Source organism: Leuresthes tenuis, unplaced genomic scaffold (assembly GCF_036924035.1).
Source record: "Leuresthes tenuis unplaced genomic scaffold, fLeuTen1.0.hap1 SCAF_13, whole genome shotgun sequence".
NCBI classification, from domain to species: Eukaryota; Metazoa; Chordata; class Actinopteri; order Atheriniformes; family Atherinopsidae; genus Leuresthes; species Leuresthes tenuis.
This window is the reverse complement of record NW_027325367.1, coordinates 17,400,976-17,418,082: the sequence shown is the minus strand read 5'-3', so window position 1 is coordinate 17,418,082 and position 17,107 is coordinate 17,400,976. Positions and strand designations below refer to the sequence as shown.

General features: G+C 45.5%; 1 protein-coding gene across 1 annotated transcript in view; it reads right to left on the bottom strand.

Annotated features, from left to right (window-relative positions):
• The window catches only part of LOC140267162 (kelch-like protein 29), a 210,836-nt gene that overhangs the window by 2,209 nt on the left and 191,520 nt on the right, over window positions 1–17,107 (bottom strand). Inside the window, exons 13-14 of the mRNA XM_072362354.1 lie at window positions 14,350–14,543; window positions 1,738–1,882 (exon numbers count right to left, since the gene is read on the bottom strand). Of these exons, the coding sequence (XP_072218455.1) occupies window positions 1,738–1,882; window positions 14,350–14,543 (339 nt within the window). The remainder of the gene's footprint in view (window positions 1–1,737; window positions 1,883–14,349; window positions 14,544–17,107) is intronic.

Sequence of the window (17,107 nt, the reverse complement as noted above, 5' to 3'; positions counted from 1 at the left end):
CTAATGTAATGCAGACAACTTTTATTGTGAAATAGTCCCAGGAAATGCAATCTGCTCAATTGGCCATCTAAAGGCATGTGTGTGTTAGAAATCAGGTGTCTTCACACCGACTGCAAGGACCAAACAGCAATGAGAAGTCACCGTGTTGTGACGATAAGAAGCCGAATGCAAGCGTTAGCCGCTGGAGCTTTGATGGCGCACAGCGATGAGTCGCAGGAGTAGTAATAAAGCTCGTGTTGTTGATCACAGTCTGACAACAAAGCCACCCAAAGTCAACATCTTGTCATGCTGGGAGCTGTGCCTGCGATCATTTGACAACACTCACGGATGCTCTCGAAATACCCAACCAGGCAAATGTAGGAGAAAAAGGGAGGGGAAAAAAAAGCACGCACACACATTTTTGTTCTCTCTTGAGGGCGCAAGAGAAAACTAATGAAAAGGCAAATATCTGTACAAATGCGCTCATTTGATAGGAGAAACAGAAGCAGGAGTTTGTGTGCGGAAAGGATTAAAACTTGGGCTGTAAGCTGATTAGAGCTTTGTAGTCCTATCGGGGTTTGGAACGATCAGCATTTACATAAGGTGCACGCTCAGACACGCACGCGGCGAACAACATGCAGTCCTGTTTCCCAAAACCGCCGGGACTCGGAAAGATTATTACATAAAGCCCGCTATCGACTCAGAGGGAAAGCGCAGCTGATCCAGAATGGAGAGGGCGCGGGGGCAAAGCCTGGAGCTTCTGGTCCTTGAAAACAGAGGGGAGGCCTGCGGAGGGGGGGTGAGGGGGGAGAATATCTGCTCTCCTGCGCGATGACCTGCCAAGCTTCATCTTTTGTGCGGTAGCATTCGCTGCAGAATTTTTTCTGAAGTGTCTGCGTGTTTCTCCTCAAGCAGCTGCGCGTCTGTCGCTCTGCCTCCTTCCCGGCGCCCACCTCCCCTCTCTGGTGTCAGACTTAGTTAAATGTAGCAGAACAGCTGCCCGGCGTGTGCTGGTGCAGCTTATCAATAACTCCGACAACGTGATTTATGCTGCACGTTCTGCACATAAGATCACTGTCTGTAATTGCCTCCCAAATGTATTTCATGCATCCTCTGTTCTGTTGGGTTTTTTTTTTTCTTCTCCTCAGCGTGTGCGAGGAAAAACTCGGGCCTGAAAGCGGAGTTCATTATCTGCTAAAGTGCACATCTTAGTGGCTCGACTTGACTGAGATATAAGAGCGTGATCCCACTGCTGTTAATTTGTATTCATCTCCCTGCATCAGCTTCGTGCCAAAGAAGGATGTTAATGTTACAGATGTGGACAGCAGTCCTTCCCAAAAAGGTTACCAAAATGTCACCGTTAAGGATCATAATAGTTTTAATAGTTCTCTCTAACAGCACGGCGCAGAGCAGCATTAGTGATGGTAATTTATAAATCAAGCCCACGAATCGCAAAGTTTTTGTTTTTTTTTCCAACCAAGCTGAACTCCATCGTGCTTTGTTCTGGTTTTAATTAAATGGCCTGAATACATTTTCCCAGTGCAACCCTTTTATACCTGTGTTACCACACAAAGGCTGGCAGGTTACTAATAAGCTCAAGTTTTACACGATTTCTAAGGATGAGCAATAATGCCAGAGTGGTTTTGAAGCTCGCTCACAGCACACAGGCGCCGCTATATGAGCTTTTGAAATTTCTTTCGAATTCCACACTGGGGATTGTGCCTCACATATGGTGCTGCTACATTAATTATCTCTTACCTGCAGAACTGCCGGGAGTGATTCATGTTGGGACCAGCCTTGATGTTGCCTTTGTCTGGGTCATAGATAGTGGTAGCGCGAGCGTAGGCTCCTCCCAGGATGAATATAAAACCGTTTAGACTCACTGCAGGGGCGTATTTGTTATCTAAAGATATGAGAGCAGGCAGAGAGACAGAGATGGAGAGAAAAGGGGAAGGAAAAAGAAAGATGATTTTTTTTTTTTACTTTTCTCCCCCCCACCCTTCCTTTGAATAAAACACACAGCTATTGTCTGGATGTCTTTCTCACACACAGCAGACATTTCCATTCACTTTAATGGCATCAATTTGTCCCCACCCACCCCTGCTGGTCCCTGCGCTGAATGGAAAAAACTATCATCATCAACATTCTCCTTATCGCTTTACTGATATGCCTCTAGATTGCTTTGGGGGAAAAAAAACACACAAAAAAACCAACAAACAACAACAAAAAAGACCAAACCAGAGCAGAACGGATACCTATACTGAAAAAAAACGCACTTCATAAATCACAGCAGCTTTATTGGGTTCTACTCCAAAGTGTGTTTGAGCTTGGAAGCAATATAAAAGGGTTAGCCAAGTCCACATAATTCACAATTGCGTTAGGCCCGCCGGCGCTTCCATAGATTTAAAAGAAAAAGTGCAACGCGCTTTTATTGGCAATACATGAGCGAACAGGTGGGATAATGGATACTGTGCATATTGTATAATTCAGTCTGGTCTCACACGAGGAAAACAGAGGCATCCAAGCAGTGCCGCTGCAGAATTATAGATGATGAGAAACAAAATGAAACAGTAGCTTGCGCCTAACGAAGCCACTGGAAACCTGAAGTTAGCCAGCAGCAGCCACGCTGTGTGGGAAAAGAAAGGTGTGTTTCAAACTCCGAGCGATGCCTCTCCAGCACACCGCAGCTGTCCAATTTACGCGCGGCATGAATAATGCGCACACATTTGGCGTGTCCTCCGTGTTCTGCCACAATGGATGGACATTCCTCATCAAAAGCAGACAGCGGGAGGAGTAAGGTCTTAATAATGGCGGCAGAGGCAGCTGGAAAGAAAAAAGAGCCGCTCCCGAGCACCTTCTGCACCTTTCCTCCGGCTGCTTAGAGGAGAAAGAGAAAACTCTCTGAGGACCTGCGAGACGGGATTGTGTTCAGGCACGAAAACCTACCTACATGAGCATAGATGAATGAATCTCAGATTATGAGGAGAGAATGAAATCTACTCCGACGTGTAACATCCCCCTGTACAACCAGTAGCTTTGCATAAGTCTTTGGGTGTTGCATGGGCTTCAGTGTGTTAACGGTCTTAATTAGCTGCATCTGTGAAGGTGTAGATATATTGAGGCCTGCTCGATGAGGCTTACAGGAGTTCACAGCTCTTTCTGCTGCGGTTCAGCCTGCTTACTCTTGCATCGCCCATATTTGATCTTTCTGATTATAAAACAAACACAGATTGACTTTAATGAGGGTCAAATTGCGACCATTAGACACAGTCGGGTCATAGCATCTTCACAATTGAAGCTTTTGAGGGATGTTCCTGGAAGGGGGGGTACTACTCAACACTAGGTGGGTGAGTCATAATGTTATGGCTGATCAGTGTGATCTCTAATTTGTCTCCATTTAACATTAGAGCCTATAAGCCTGGTGACGAAACAGATTGAACTTAGTCACAATCCTTAACAGCATCTGTGGAGGAAACAAGGCACTGAGCATCACTTCATAGACCCTATCCTTTCAGTTCAACCAGGTAATGGCAGCATCATGCTGTGGGGATGTTTCAAGGTACAGGCCAAGGGGACTTGTCAAGGTAGAGGGAACGATGGATACTGAAGAATACTGAACAAGCCAAAGGAAAGAAGTTCCTCCAGAAAGCGAAGGCTCTCAGAATGGGGTGAAGGTTTAGATCCTGCCATGAAAGCCTCATGGAAGAGGGGTTGAGCTGTGCTGCAGCCATGCATGTTGATGAAGTGGTCCCAGTAGAGGTGTGTGTAGAATTCCCTCCGTTAGCTCTCCTATAGCTGCAAGTAGCACATAATGTACATAACAGCACCTATGTGCTAACAGAGCTATAGTACACATTCGTTCATTCATTCTTCTTAAAGTGTTGGTGAAATAAAGACAGATAATGCCTTATTTAGAGGCCGCATCATCCCTGCCCCATTAACTGCGTTATATGGATATACGCCGATCGCAAGTTATCTAAATATCTTCCGGGGGAGCTACTCTCCCCCAGTGTATATCCCCATACCCCTCTCCCTTCTGGCTCCTGTACACAGCACACACTCACACATGAAGGGCTTTGGGGGCGTGTGTGTTGGGTGGGGTGTAGTGGATGGGGCCACGTAGGTGGTCCCCCTTGGTTGCACTCTGCAGTTCCCCGCCCCTGTTTTAATTACACCTTAGACATTACTACTTATCAAACACACTCACATTAGGTCTTGGGGGGTGGTTACACTGAGTGGCATCTGGTGGGCGGGGCTCTTTGGGTATGTAGGCTGCCCAGAGGGCCGCGCTCCCAGTTCTACAAGTTTGGCTGCCCCTCAATTTTAATCGCTCAGTATTAGAAAATATTGAAGAGCCAGAAGGGTGAGGGGAGGGGTCTTCTTCCCACACCCCTGCTTCCTGGTTGCTGCTCGGGGCGGGAGGGGCCAGGAGGATTAATTAATTGTTCTGCTGGTTCGGGGTCTGTGGTGGCTGGGGGGCTGCTGGCCCCCTGGTGTGCCGCTGCGCTACACCCCAGCGGAGGATGTGTGGATGTATGGGACGTGAAAGTGTGTGTGGTAATGATTGGGCCTGGATCTGGGACTTGCTGTCGCCTGGCCTGCCTGTGCTTCTCCCGATGGGGGGGCGGCGTTGCCTCTCCCCGCTGCTCGCGACTTCACCCACCTGTGGGCACGTCTTGACTCCCAGGGCACTTGGCCAGGGGTGCTGGGGCAGGCGCTGACCCACTGCGTGGCTGTCTGGGGCACTTGGCCCTCCTGGGTATTGGGTGGGGCCTCTGCCGGGGGGTTTGGGGGCGCTCGGGCTCCTGGGGCCCGGGTCCAGTGCACGGCCCGTGTCTGGGCGGCTGGGGCCTGGCGGGGTCGGTGGGCTGTTGCCCCTGGCTCTCGGAGGGCCTCTGCCCTATGCTTATGGGGGCTCTGTCCGGGGGCTTCCTCTGCAGTCTTCTGGGTGGATGCGTGGTTGTCCCTGTGGTGGGCTTCCTGGGTTCTGTGCTCTGTGGGGGCTGCTGGTGGCCTGGGTCTTGTGGCCCTCTCTGCCTGCTTCTGATTGCTTGGGGGGGCTGTGGATTGTGGCTCTGTACACTTATACACTCATAACTAAGCACGGTTACCATGTAGATCCTGTGCCATGGGTGTTGCATGTTCTCACACACACACACACACACACACACATTCATTAGCCCAGTAGCATGGTCGCTAAGCAGTTGATGTATTATCATGTCGTCTCAGGTCATCTATATCCACAGCTGTGTTGTATGCGATTGCTGCTTCTTGTGCTTGTTTTTGTTTGTTTGTGTGTTTGTTTTTTCTCTGCTTGTCTGCTTTCAGGTGCTCCTGGTGGCGCTATGGCTGGATTCCCCTCAGAGGCCATGGATTGTTGTCTGTTTTGTTTTTTACAGGTGTAGCAGCTGGTTGTCTGGTTTTTGTTTCTATTTTTGTTCTGTTTCCCCTTCTTTCCTCTTCTTCTTTCCTTGTCCCCCGGTCCGGTTCAGTTCTATTACATGTCATATATTGTAAACAGAAATAAATAAATGGGCATCAAGGGGAGCTTTACATTTATAAAACTTCCCTTGGCAAAGCAAATCTGTTTGGCATCAAAGGTATTCAGACTACAATTCTGCTGCCATAATGCTGAACAGGACAAGGGGGAAGGAAAAAACAAAAATCTTCCGAAGGACGCCGACTTTCGCCAAACTGTTCTCGGTGAGTAGATAAATGTACTTCATGCCATAAATAAGGTCTAGGTTTAAAAATACCGGAGTTCCCCTTTAAGTGTGGCTTAACCATACAAGAAGGTTGAGCTTTAACATTACTAAAGAATGGCAGAAAATTGTGCCAACCGTACAGGAAACATTTAAAAGAAGACTTGAAGTTGTGTTTTGCCTTTTTTAAATTTTTTTTTTAAAGGAATAGATTAGAAAATAAACAGCATATTTTGCCACTGTGGTAAATTGTGTGTGGATGATCGAGGGGGGAGGGGACTTTAATCCATTAACCCATGTCCAAATGTGGAAGACTTGGAAAGGTCAGATTACTTTGTCGGCACTCTGTCCTCGTGGGCGTATCAAAGGAGAAGTATCAGTACAGGAGTTTTGACATTTAACTAAAACTCACAGAAGTTTGCCCAACAACAGCTTTGGGAAAAGCTAACCCAAGTCGTCTATGATTCATTCTTCTGAGACCAACATGTCTTTATGTAATTTCATAGCAATTCATTCAGCAGTTGAGGCATTTCAGTGGAGGCTAAAGTGGTGAACACTTAATATCACTCACATTATAAACAGGTACTGCCACCATTTCCTCACAATCAAATGCAATGTGAACGGCTGCAACAACCTGAGGCGTCAGCTTCAATTTCTCCCCTTGAGAAACAAGTTGTCACTGATTGGTCCCCCTCACATTCTGCCAGACGTGTTTATTTTCCTCTTTTACCTTCATCTCATTGATATGCTGCTGTCAGTCTGTATGAGCACACGTATGTGCGAGCCAGCAGAGGCGTGTGTGTACATGGTGTTTTGTGTTAGGTCCCATAAACACAGAACATTAATTTCTCACTGCTTGGCGCCTGAGGCGAAATAATAACAGGATGCTCTCAAAGGGAAAAACCTCCCTCTCTTCCTCAGAGGCTCTCACCATTGCTCTTGCCTCTGTTTCGTGGACTTACAGTAAGCAGCGAGTTTGAGAGCTTGAAAAGGAACCAGGCAGGTAAATCTCACTCTCGTTTGGCAGCCCTCAGAGGACTGCTGTTGGGGTTCAACATCTCTCGCCTTCGTGTGTGTAAAAGCGAGAGCGTTCTTTTTTGCTGAAGCAACACTGAGACTCTCAATGTTAAAAAAATCTGATATATGCTGTTGAAGTGTTGCAATGCAGCTCATATACCTGACGAAGGTTGGCCGGCCTGAAACACAGTGATCAAATAAATATTTAAGCAGTGAGTAAGACGGTGGGAGGAATTTCTTTACCTTGTTTTCACCGCTCTAAGCTTAGAAAACCCAACTCCACAAAAGACCGCATTCTACATAAAAAATGAATAAACAGAGAAGAAAAGAAAAGGTGGAATCACAAGGTTTTAACACCACAGTTGTGATGGAAACACAGGCTGTGCCTGCGGGGCAACACGGCCCGATGTGGTCCCTCAAACCCTGATTGAAAAAAAGAAAACACTGTCACCAAAGCCTGGGACCCCTCAGGTTCGGGTCAAGGACACCAAACAAAGGAAAGCACACAAACACACAGCTGTGGGCGAATTTTTGCTGCTGCTGTCTAAACAAGCACCTTGTTGTTCCCTCACATCCTTTCCTATCGCATTTCTGCATCAACGCAGCAGATATCTGATTCCATAACACCGGAGTGCTACCTGGGCGATAACGCACACACGGCCGTAGAGATCCCAATTCTCACACAATCAAACCGATACAGATCTAGATAAGGCTCTCGGATAAAGGCGCCCGAAAAGCGGTCGTCATCACACCGCCGCATTACGCCGACGTGAAAGCATGCGTTCGGTCACAGGTGGAGGAGGAGCACATACAAGGCGTAAACAAGACGTCAACATCCGAAAGGCTGAGGATGAGGTGAGGTACACCAACTCCTGCCTGTCTGAGAGCACGAAGAGGACAAACAAGCCTCAGTCTTTGCTGCCAGAAGCTTAGATGAGATTACAAGAGGGTAATTGGAGCAGCAACATTTTTTTCTCCGTTTTTTTTTTTTTTTCAGTACACAATGTGCCTTTTCTGTGGTGCGGGGGAGAACAAGAGCGGGCTTTGAAATGAAGCAAAATAGCTGAAAGAGAATGATCTGCTTTAATTCAACGTCATGGGGACATGTCCAATTAGGTAATTACGGAAACACTCCACCCTCGCTACCTCCCCTCAGTCTGTTACTTTCTCTTCCTCCTCCATAATGGCGCTCTCAGTGGTCGTTCGGCTGGCACGTCACTTGCGGGAGTAATTGCTCCGCGGTCAATTTCCCGATAGAGCAGCCTGGGTGCGGCGCCTCAGCTCTCGGGTCCCCCGAGTGGACAGGTCGATGGAGAACTGTCTGTCAGCTGGGGACGTCTGCTGAGGTAAACAACTGGGGAAAAAACCCAGCTGGATACTTGTCTGTGTGTGTTTCCATATGTACCATATGATGCGTCATGTCCAGTAACGTTTTTCCAGGGGGTCACTTCACCAAAACTAAAAACAAACAAGCAGCTCTGGCTTTGCAAACAGCTCAGCTTCTTTTCATACGGTTTGAAGGAGCGCAAGGTTTTTAAGTCGTCACAAAAAATAAGTTTTTATATATAAGTTTTTTGACATATTCAGGCAAGCAAACACCTCCTTTCTGAATCAGAGCTGACAAATAAAGGAGGTATACAGTGCCTTGCGAAACTATTCGACCTCTTTGGCATTTCTTTTCCACCTGTTTTGTTGCCTTCTGACCAAAATGGATTTCTGAAGCCTTTGTATCATTTCATGAACAAAAATCCTAGTGAAAAAAAACCCAGAAATAAATAAACATAAGTATTCACCTCCCAAGGTCAACATTTTGTAGACTTCTAGCAAATGCAGCTGAAAGTCTCTTGCGGTATGTTTCTATAAACTCGCCACATCCAGCCACAAGGGATTTTTGCCCATTGCTCTCAACAAAACTGCCTCAACTCCTTCCAAGCTCCCAAAGGTCTGGGCTTTCACAAGGACATTTAAATGTGCCCCCTTAAACCACTCGAGTGTTGTTTCAGCACCATGCTAAGCAGAGAAATGTGAACATCTGTCCCAGTTTGAAATCTCTGGTAGTTTTACTCTGGAAATTGCCAGGATTTAGCACCATTCTTCATCCCTTCTGTGCAAACTAATGTCGGTAAAAAACATCCCCATTGCATGATGATGCCACTGCCATGCCTCAGTGTGGGGATGGTGGAGGAGCACCGTCTTCTACATGCTTGGAGAGGCTCTCAAATGCACTCGCTGCTCACTCAGCTCTGTGGAGTGCGGAGCTAAAACCGGCCCTATGGATAGACTCTCATATCTCTGCTGTGGAGCTTTGCAGCCCCTTCAGGGTTATCTTAGGGCCCTTTGGTGTTGCATAGGCTTCAGTGTGTTAACGGTCTTAATTAGCTGCATCTGTGAAGGTGTAGATATAATGAGGCCTGCTCGATGAGGCTTACAGGAGTTCACAGCTCTTTCTGCTGCGGTTCAGCCTGCTTACTCTTGCATCGTCCATATTTGATCTTTACTTATCTTTCTGATTATAAAACAAACACAGATTTTTTACTTTAATGAGGGTCAAATTGCGACCATTAGACACATTTGGGTCATAGCATCTTCACAATTGAAGCTTTTGAGGGATGTTCCTGGATGGGGGGGTGTCAGACTCAGGACCTGGTCCAGGCAAGGGGGGGTGGGGGGACGCAACGGGAGGTGCTCCATCCAATAAAAGAGCAACTGTAGCTCAAAATGACCAGTTCCGGCAGAAAGTCTGTATGTTTTCGGGGTCTGCCATTTTCTTATGTTGGAATGGAATAATGGTCAGTGAGATATTTTGAGTTTTTAAATAATATTTCACAACCAAAACCTTATCTGAACCTTTCGAGAACTTTGTCCCTGATCTGTTTTGAGGGTTCCTTTTGATGCCTCTTGCTGAGTGGTGTTGTAGAGTATGAGTCATTTCACAACAAGTGTATAACTACTAAGATAACGACACAGAGTACACTAAATTCAACCAATCATGCGACCTTGACAGTAAAAGACCCTATTTCAGTGCTTAATGCACATAATGTCTGATTTCATTTAATCGATTTTTGTTTGTTTTGCATAATATCTCTTTAGTAAACTGTGTAGAATTAAAAAGGGAATGTAATCCACAAGCGGACCTCTGGTCAGTTGGTCATTTGTTGTCAGTCAAATTTCTCAGGCCGTCAGATCTGATGTCGCACATTAACTTAATTACGGTTTTAAATTACATGAAGATGCTGCGAACTTTAGGTCTGAAAGCATCTGCCTTCTGTATAACTTTGTAGAAGTAAATGGCACTTTGAAAAATTATCACCAGAATCTCCTCATACATTGTGCCAGAATCAGTACCTCCATTTCTCTACTGAAAAAGCCCTGCACAGTTTCCCCAAGGGCTGTTTTTCAGGAGAAAGTAGTTAACAGAATAAAACAATGCAGAGGGAGAAGAGGGAAGCCCAGAAAAAGTTCATAAATCAGCTGTGTCACGAAGAAAAATCTCAAGTCTACAGTCTCAGCACAGTGGTGCTTTGAGCCAAATTCTAACATCAACATGCTAACATATCTAACCTGCTGCTGTGATGTTTGAGCAGCCGTGTCCGTCATCGTGGCTCGATGCTTCAGCACGTCGACATTTGACAAAATGTCCAGCAGAGTTTAGCAGGCGTATGGATCTGCGGGTATGTGTTCACAAACAAAGTGAACATATCGCAGTTTGAACCCAATAACGAGAGAAAAGACCATACAATTCATTCTGACGGATACGAATTCGTGGAGCCTTTTTCAAATAGGCGTATTCAAAAAGAGCCATTACGTTTGAATGGATAAAAGAGCTGGATCGACAGACGTCTGCTCTGCCCTGTGGGATTGTAATAAGGAGGCTGTGTGGTTCTACAGCAGCGACTGAAAAAAATGTTTCTCTCCAAAATATCTTTTTATAGGAATAAAATTACACAACGTATAAAAATGAATCTCGAGAAGGGGAGATCTGAATAAACAAAGCCAAAGTTGTGCAGGGATTTTAAAAGTTTGCAAGTCAAACTAAACATTTTTAAGAAAAGCAAATATTTATCAAGGATTGCCAGAACACTGTTTGGATGAGTCGGAGAACCAATGACCTTCTAAAGGTCTAGTTGTGTGCTGAATTATTATTAACTTAAAAAAAAATGTCATCTCTCTTTGTGTGAACACCACAAACAAAATTCCTTGGATGGATCCTTGGATTGGGGCTGAGGCAGAAACCGCAGAGTCTGATACCTCAAAACCTCTGCATTTTGGTAATTTGGGTGAGCCGACCCATGAGGAATAAAGCAATGAGACTTCTTAAGTAGCTGTGAATGTGCTCAGCTGCGGTCAGCGCTCACAGCGGTACACTCGCCGCTCGGCACACGCATCTATGGGAGACAAAGGAAAACGGAGATGCTGCTGAGACCCTGCTTACCTCGACAGACTTGTTGGAGGGACTATATTTGGCACGAGCAGTATTTTTCACAAGAGACAGGATGTCAGTCCTGATAAGTGTTTGTGAAACCCATTTGCTGTCCGCGCGGGAGATGGTCCGTGCAGATGGAAAACACACACACACATGCACACACAGACACAGGTGTACAGTCGCAGAAAACACACAAAGCTGTATTTGTGTCAGTCGATAAGACTGCTGAGAGACTGCGAGAAATTGGGTGGGGTGGGTTGTGGAGGGGGACACAGTGAGACTAAGCGAGATTGGGGGGTTGAGAGGGAGAAAGATGAACAGACAGATTAGACGTGGAGAGCAATGGAAGGAGGCAGAGGGCTGTTCGAGAAAGCGCTCCCCACCGGCTCATAAAATCACCGCCGGCCCAATTTCACAGGAAGCACTAAACCCGTCTATTATCTCCTGGCGTGCTGGCTGTCAAGACGCCGGCTCATCTACACCCTGACAGATGACGGTCGGTCTGTTTGTTTGCCTATCTGTCCGTCTGTCTGTCTGTCTGTCTGTCTGTGTGCAGCTGTGTCACATACACAAAAAACACAAACACACGCGTGCGGAGGAACCTGGCTTGTTGCATAATTCATGCGCCGTGTACTGGTACCCCCGGGGGTTTGTATTGCCGATATGAGGTAAGCAGAGGTTGTGAGCGTCTGGATCTATGTGTGTGTGTATGAGACTTTTCTCTCATTTCTCCTCTGCCAGCTGCTTTGCGAGCCCTATAATGGCATTCAGCTTTCTCTCCAAACACCCGTGTTACATAATGAGCATTTTCCCCGACAGTACTCCTGTCTGATAAGGTGTTAATGGCAGAGAGCAAGTTTCTGAGCTACAGTGCTGAAGGAGGTGCTGCTTGTTGGAAAGATTTGAATTAAGATACAGTCATCGCTTCTTATTTTGCCCAAGCTCTATTTTTCAGCGTTTTTTTATTATTTTTAGCACATACAGTATGCATCTTAACCCTGAGGCTACCTGGGTGCCCCATAATTCTTTTTAAGATACAATTTTAAAGGAACACTTCACTATTTTAGGACGCATGCTTATTATGAGATCAAAATGGGGAGATCAATACAACTCTCATCTCTGTGTGGTAAACACAAGGCGAGAGGCAGCAGCTTGTTAGCCTGGATTAGCTCACAGACTGGAAACATAAAGCCAGGCTGTGGCCAAAGGTAACAAACTGCATTTCAGCATGTCGAAATCTCCCTAATTAGTAAGTCATATCTCATTTGCTCACTGTGAAAAATGCCAGTTTCCTACTTTATTTAGAGGGTTGTGACCATTTTAGTAGTCTGAATCAGAACCTTCCTCGTGTCTCTGCTGGTTGCCTGGGAACTACATTTGCCTAACAAATTGTTAGGAATAGAGTAAAGACTACGTCAACCTTCTTATCTAATTATCTCATCCTTTCTGAAATAGTCAAATTATTACTTTAACACAATCATTTTGGTGGGACTGGGGACGACAGCTGGTGGATACGATCTTTGCACTGCGAACACGTCTGAGTCTTTTGCCGTACACTGTTTACTCCCTGCTAAGCTTGAAGTTATGGCAGCTTGGTTACATAGAGTATTTTTTGTGACTCCTTCGCATCCTTTACATGTCCCTGGTGGCTTCGACTGGAATGCTGCTCCAGGTTTGACCAACGGCACGTCTGGGGCAGTGGTCGCACTCGCACATCATTCCGGCGATGGTTCTCGCATTACAATAACAGAGTAATAAAGTGAGAAGGAAAAAAAAAAAGAAGAGTGTGATGATAATAATAAGGAGAAAAAGCAAGAGGAAAGAAAAAGATCATGCCCTAATCAGTAAGTACAAGACTGACACACACAGGTTCTCACTCTATTTGCACTCGAGTGGAGCTGGATTTATTTTCACTTTGGTATACGAAGAAGGCGGATATAAACTGCTGTATACACAATTTAACAACATGTCAAATGGAAGATCACAAAGCTGTGAGACGGTCAATGAACGTCAACACACAGTGCTCTGAGTTGCTTTCACTTGGCCATGAGGAGTTTATGACTCTGACTGCTTAAGTCAAGTTCATGACACGAAACGGAATGCGTTCAAGTGGATAGAGTTGTGAGAACAGTGTTGCTAGGCAACCATCGTTGAGGGCCAGAGAATCTTTGTTGCCCTTAAATGTGATAGCGAGATGTGAATAAGTAAAGGAGTACATGCATATGAAGTGATACACGACTATTGTAGCAGTATGTGCCACTTACCCTTGAGACACATGCAAACATCTCATAAACTGCTTTCAAACGTGTAACTGGACTCCTGAAATGTTCCTGAGGTGTGGCGTGTGAGAGAAGAGAGTGTTTGCTCTTGTGGAGCGACCCGTTGTACAACCAGAGTCAAATTAACATGCCCGGAAAACAAGCAGGTGAGACAAATTTAACTGGAAATGTGCTGGTGCGAGGGACTTTTTCCACTGTGCTTTTTACAGACTTTATCAAACCTAAAAATGGAAAGGGGATATTCTTTCTTATCCACATGACTGTACATGTGGCGTTGAAATCAAATAATAAAAAAATTTAAAAAACAGTCTTCAAGGATCCTCAGCTGCTATCTTTTACATGTCGTTGAGCACACAGTGTACAATCATGGCCAGCCTCCAGTGTGATCTACGCAGTTGATGTCTTGCACCTCATGCCTTACATCGAGTGCATCTCCAGCAGGAATCCTCCACTGTGAAGTGTTTGTATGGACAGCATATTGAGAAAAAATCTGGAACACTTGTCTGCACAGAGGTCAGGGTCTAAGTGACTTTTCTGCACTTTGCACCAAACTCACTTGATCTTCTTTCATCTGAAAAAAATAAACCAATTTGGTAGGTGTTCTGTCACCATAGGCCAAATTTTCCAAAGCCTAAAGAGCGAAGAGGTGGTGCAGAAGTCTTGTTTAATTTCTTTTGCTCTCTGTCCATCCCAGCTGTAGCATTTATGCGTTTTCCTTTTATCGTGAAGGAGAGCTTACTTAGCTTGCGAGTGTCTTCTAAACTCAAAATGGCACAATTAAAGGTACAGTGAGAGAAAACATAGTCCACATCCTCAGAAATATCAAACCACGACCTAGTGTTCACCAGAAAATGGCCGCCCCATGAGAAAAGGCGATGGTAACAATGGCAAAAAGTTTCCAAGGACACAGCATGTACTAATGGCAAGATCAATGTGTGCTGTAACTTACCTATCATGGGAGATTCAATGAAACTCCAGGTGTTGCTCTGCGGTACATATGACTGGAGGACGCCCGCTGAGCGCCCGGCCTCATTCACACCTCCGAACACGTAGATCTTCCCTCCGCACACTGTGGCGGCCGCGGAATGGACCGGCTTCGGCAGAGGAGTCACCGTCTCCCACAAGTTGGTAATAGTGTCGTATCTGCACAGACAAAAGAAGACGACGAATTTTCCACCAACTGTAATTTTATACTTTGATAGTTAGAATTTCAAAACCAAAGAACTCAAGAGAAACAAGCAGGTCAAACTGGACTAAAGTAAAGTCTTAACCTCACTTCTTGAACACGTCCACAATAAGGGAACACACACACACACACACCAACAGCTCACAGAAACAAAGAGATTTTAAGGGTTCTACTGCACTGAATTTACTGTGAAACACTCATTTTGGTTGCAAAGCTGACAGATATAATTAGCAGAATGCCTACACCACCAGGGAAGATGAAAAAGCCCAACCATTACGTACAATGACAGCAATTAAAGCAATTACACAAAACAACATATGCTGCGAGCTACTAGCCATTAGTCTCAAGAGCTGGGCTGTGTGTCAGTGCTGAGCTTTGGACCTTCCATACTGAGCCCTCTTTGGCAGAGTCTTCAATGTTGAGCCCAGATGAAAGGGCCTGACACGACGGGCTGTGAGAAAACCAGGCACTGACTTCCTGGACTGTGCCCTTGTCAGATGCCGAGTGTGTGTATTTTTATGTATATTTCTTACATTTGCATTTGTGCTTGACGTGCGCGCAACAAGGGCACGTGTTTAGATGAGTGTGTGTGAGTGCTGTTTGACTCATGGTTCCATTAGCGCCGCGTGTTAGCGGTATAATCCTGTGTCTACGGGCCACTGATCAAAGCCGCCACACCGACAGCTCTCCAGCTGGAGCGGGCCTCATTAAAGAGTCGCAAACGGGTCCGGGATCTGTGATTAAAACACACATCCAAAGCAAGCCTCCCTAATCAAGGTTGTGTCTTTGTTGTCAAATAAAAACACCTTTAGCCAACATCCATCGGACAACAAACTTTAGACTTAAACACTTGGGAGATAGTTTAAAAGGAGACTCTCACATGAAAGCAGTTTTTTTAATCAGAGATTTCTGCTGTGATCAACGACCTTCGTTAGTGCACAGGTGCCTGGAAAAATACCTGTATGTCGTTGGAGCGCATGAAAGAAAAAGTTGGAGTATTTACTGCTACAGGCCCTGTGACATTTGAGGTCCAGCAGAATTTAAATGACACCCGGGAGCCATACCTGCATCCACCTTCTCGTGAGAGGGCTGTTAGATAAAGTGCGAGAGGAGATGGTGCGATTGAGCCTTTGGGAATATTCTCCTAGGGGCCTGATAATGTCCTTGGCAACTGCTGCTGAGAGGATGGGTTTAAATCACCTGTCAGTCTGAGGAGGTGGTGACACCGAGGACACTAAGAGAGGTGGACTCGAAACACTCAAGAGTGCCAATTAGCGCTGCTTAAACATGGACACACACACACGCACCCATCCACAAACCGGTATCAGATTGAGTAACTGGGCCCTGCTGAGATAGAGGGAGTCAGACTCTGGCAGACGTAATTACCCTTCGGACTACACTAGCGGGAGATTTGTAAATTTAAGCTTCAGACTGTGCCGAGTGATGCTGATTAAAGGACAGACAAAAAATACAACAGGGCTGCAGCAAGCAGCTGGTGGAGATGAGATATAAGAAGAAGAAAAAAAAAAAGACTGAACTCGGTATTAAAATCTTTACATAGCCCCCAGCGCTAACATTTTGGTTCAGTCTTAAAGCAGACAAAGATAGCAGCTCGCTGGTAAACAAACTCCCCCATGGGAGATGGTAGAGAAAACATACCATTAAAGCTGAAAACATTGACATTAGCATACATATGCTACCCCCCCCCCCCCCCCCCCCCAAAAAAAAATAAAAATAAACTGTTACAAGCCAAGTTAAGTCAATATAGCATTAATATAAGCTAAAACACGTGAGCTAAATAAGCAGCAGGTACCTCGGCGAAGCATTTCCACCTTAGAAGTTCAGTAACAGTTTCTGAAACACAGTTTCGGACAGTCAGGGCTTTAAACGTAACAAAGCCAAGGAATGAATCATGTCAAGTTGTGGGGGGGGCATGCCTTATGAAACATAAGCCACACATTATTAGCGGTTGGATAGTGTGGTTGAACCGATGACTGAGCAGAGCTGAGGGTGAGCAGCTGCAGCCAGGCGAGTGGCAGAGATACACTCAGGCTTAATTTGCATACTCACAGAGCTGCGCATACTAAATGAGGCAAAGGTGTAGAGTTATATTTATGCCATTTCAATGCACGAGGGCATCGCTTTCAGGGAAAATAAACTCATGGGCATGTAATTAAGACAAACAGAGCTGACGAGAGAGGGGGTTTAACACAAAGGACAGACAAAATCAACAACAAAGAAACATAATCCTCCCATTGGACTTTAAGAGTATATAGTTTCATAAAATGAGTGAGCTTTCTCCCAATTCCAGATTCTGGCTTCAAAGCAGTGAGCAAAGATGTAGCATCTCAAGTCAAATAACCAGAGTCACTCAAATGGGAGACCGTCTTTCAGTAAGAAGCATATCATGGAAAATAAGCCATAAAAGGCCATTAATGTAAACACAATGCTGCTTTCATCCAGTGATTCACCAGCAAGTATTTAATGTGAACCGTGACATCAAGCCTGACACCAGAAAGAC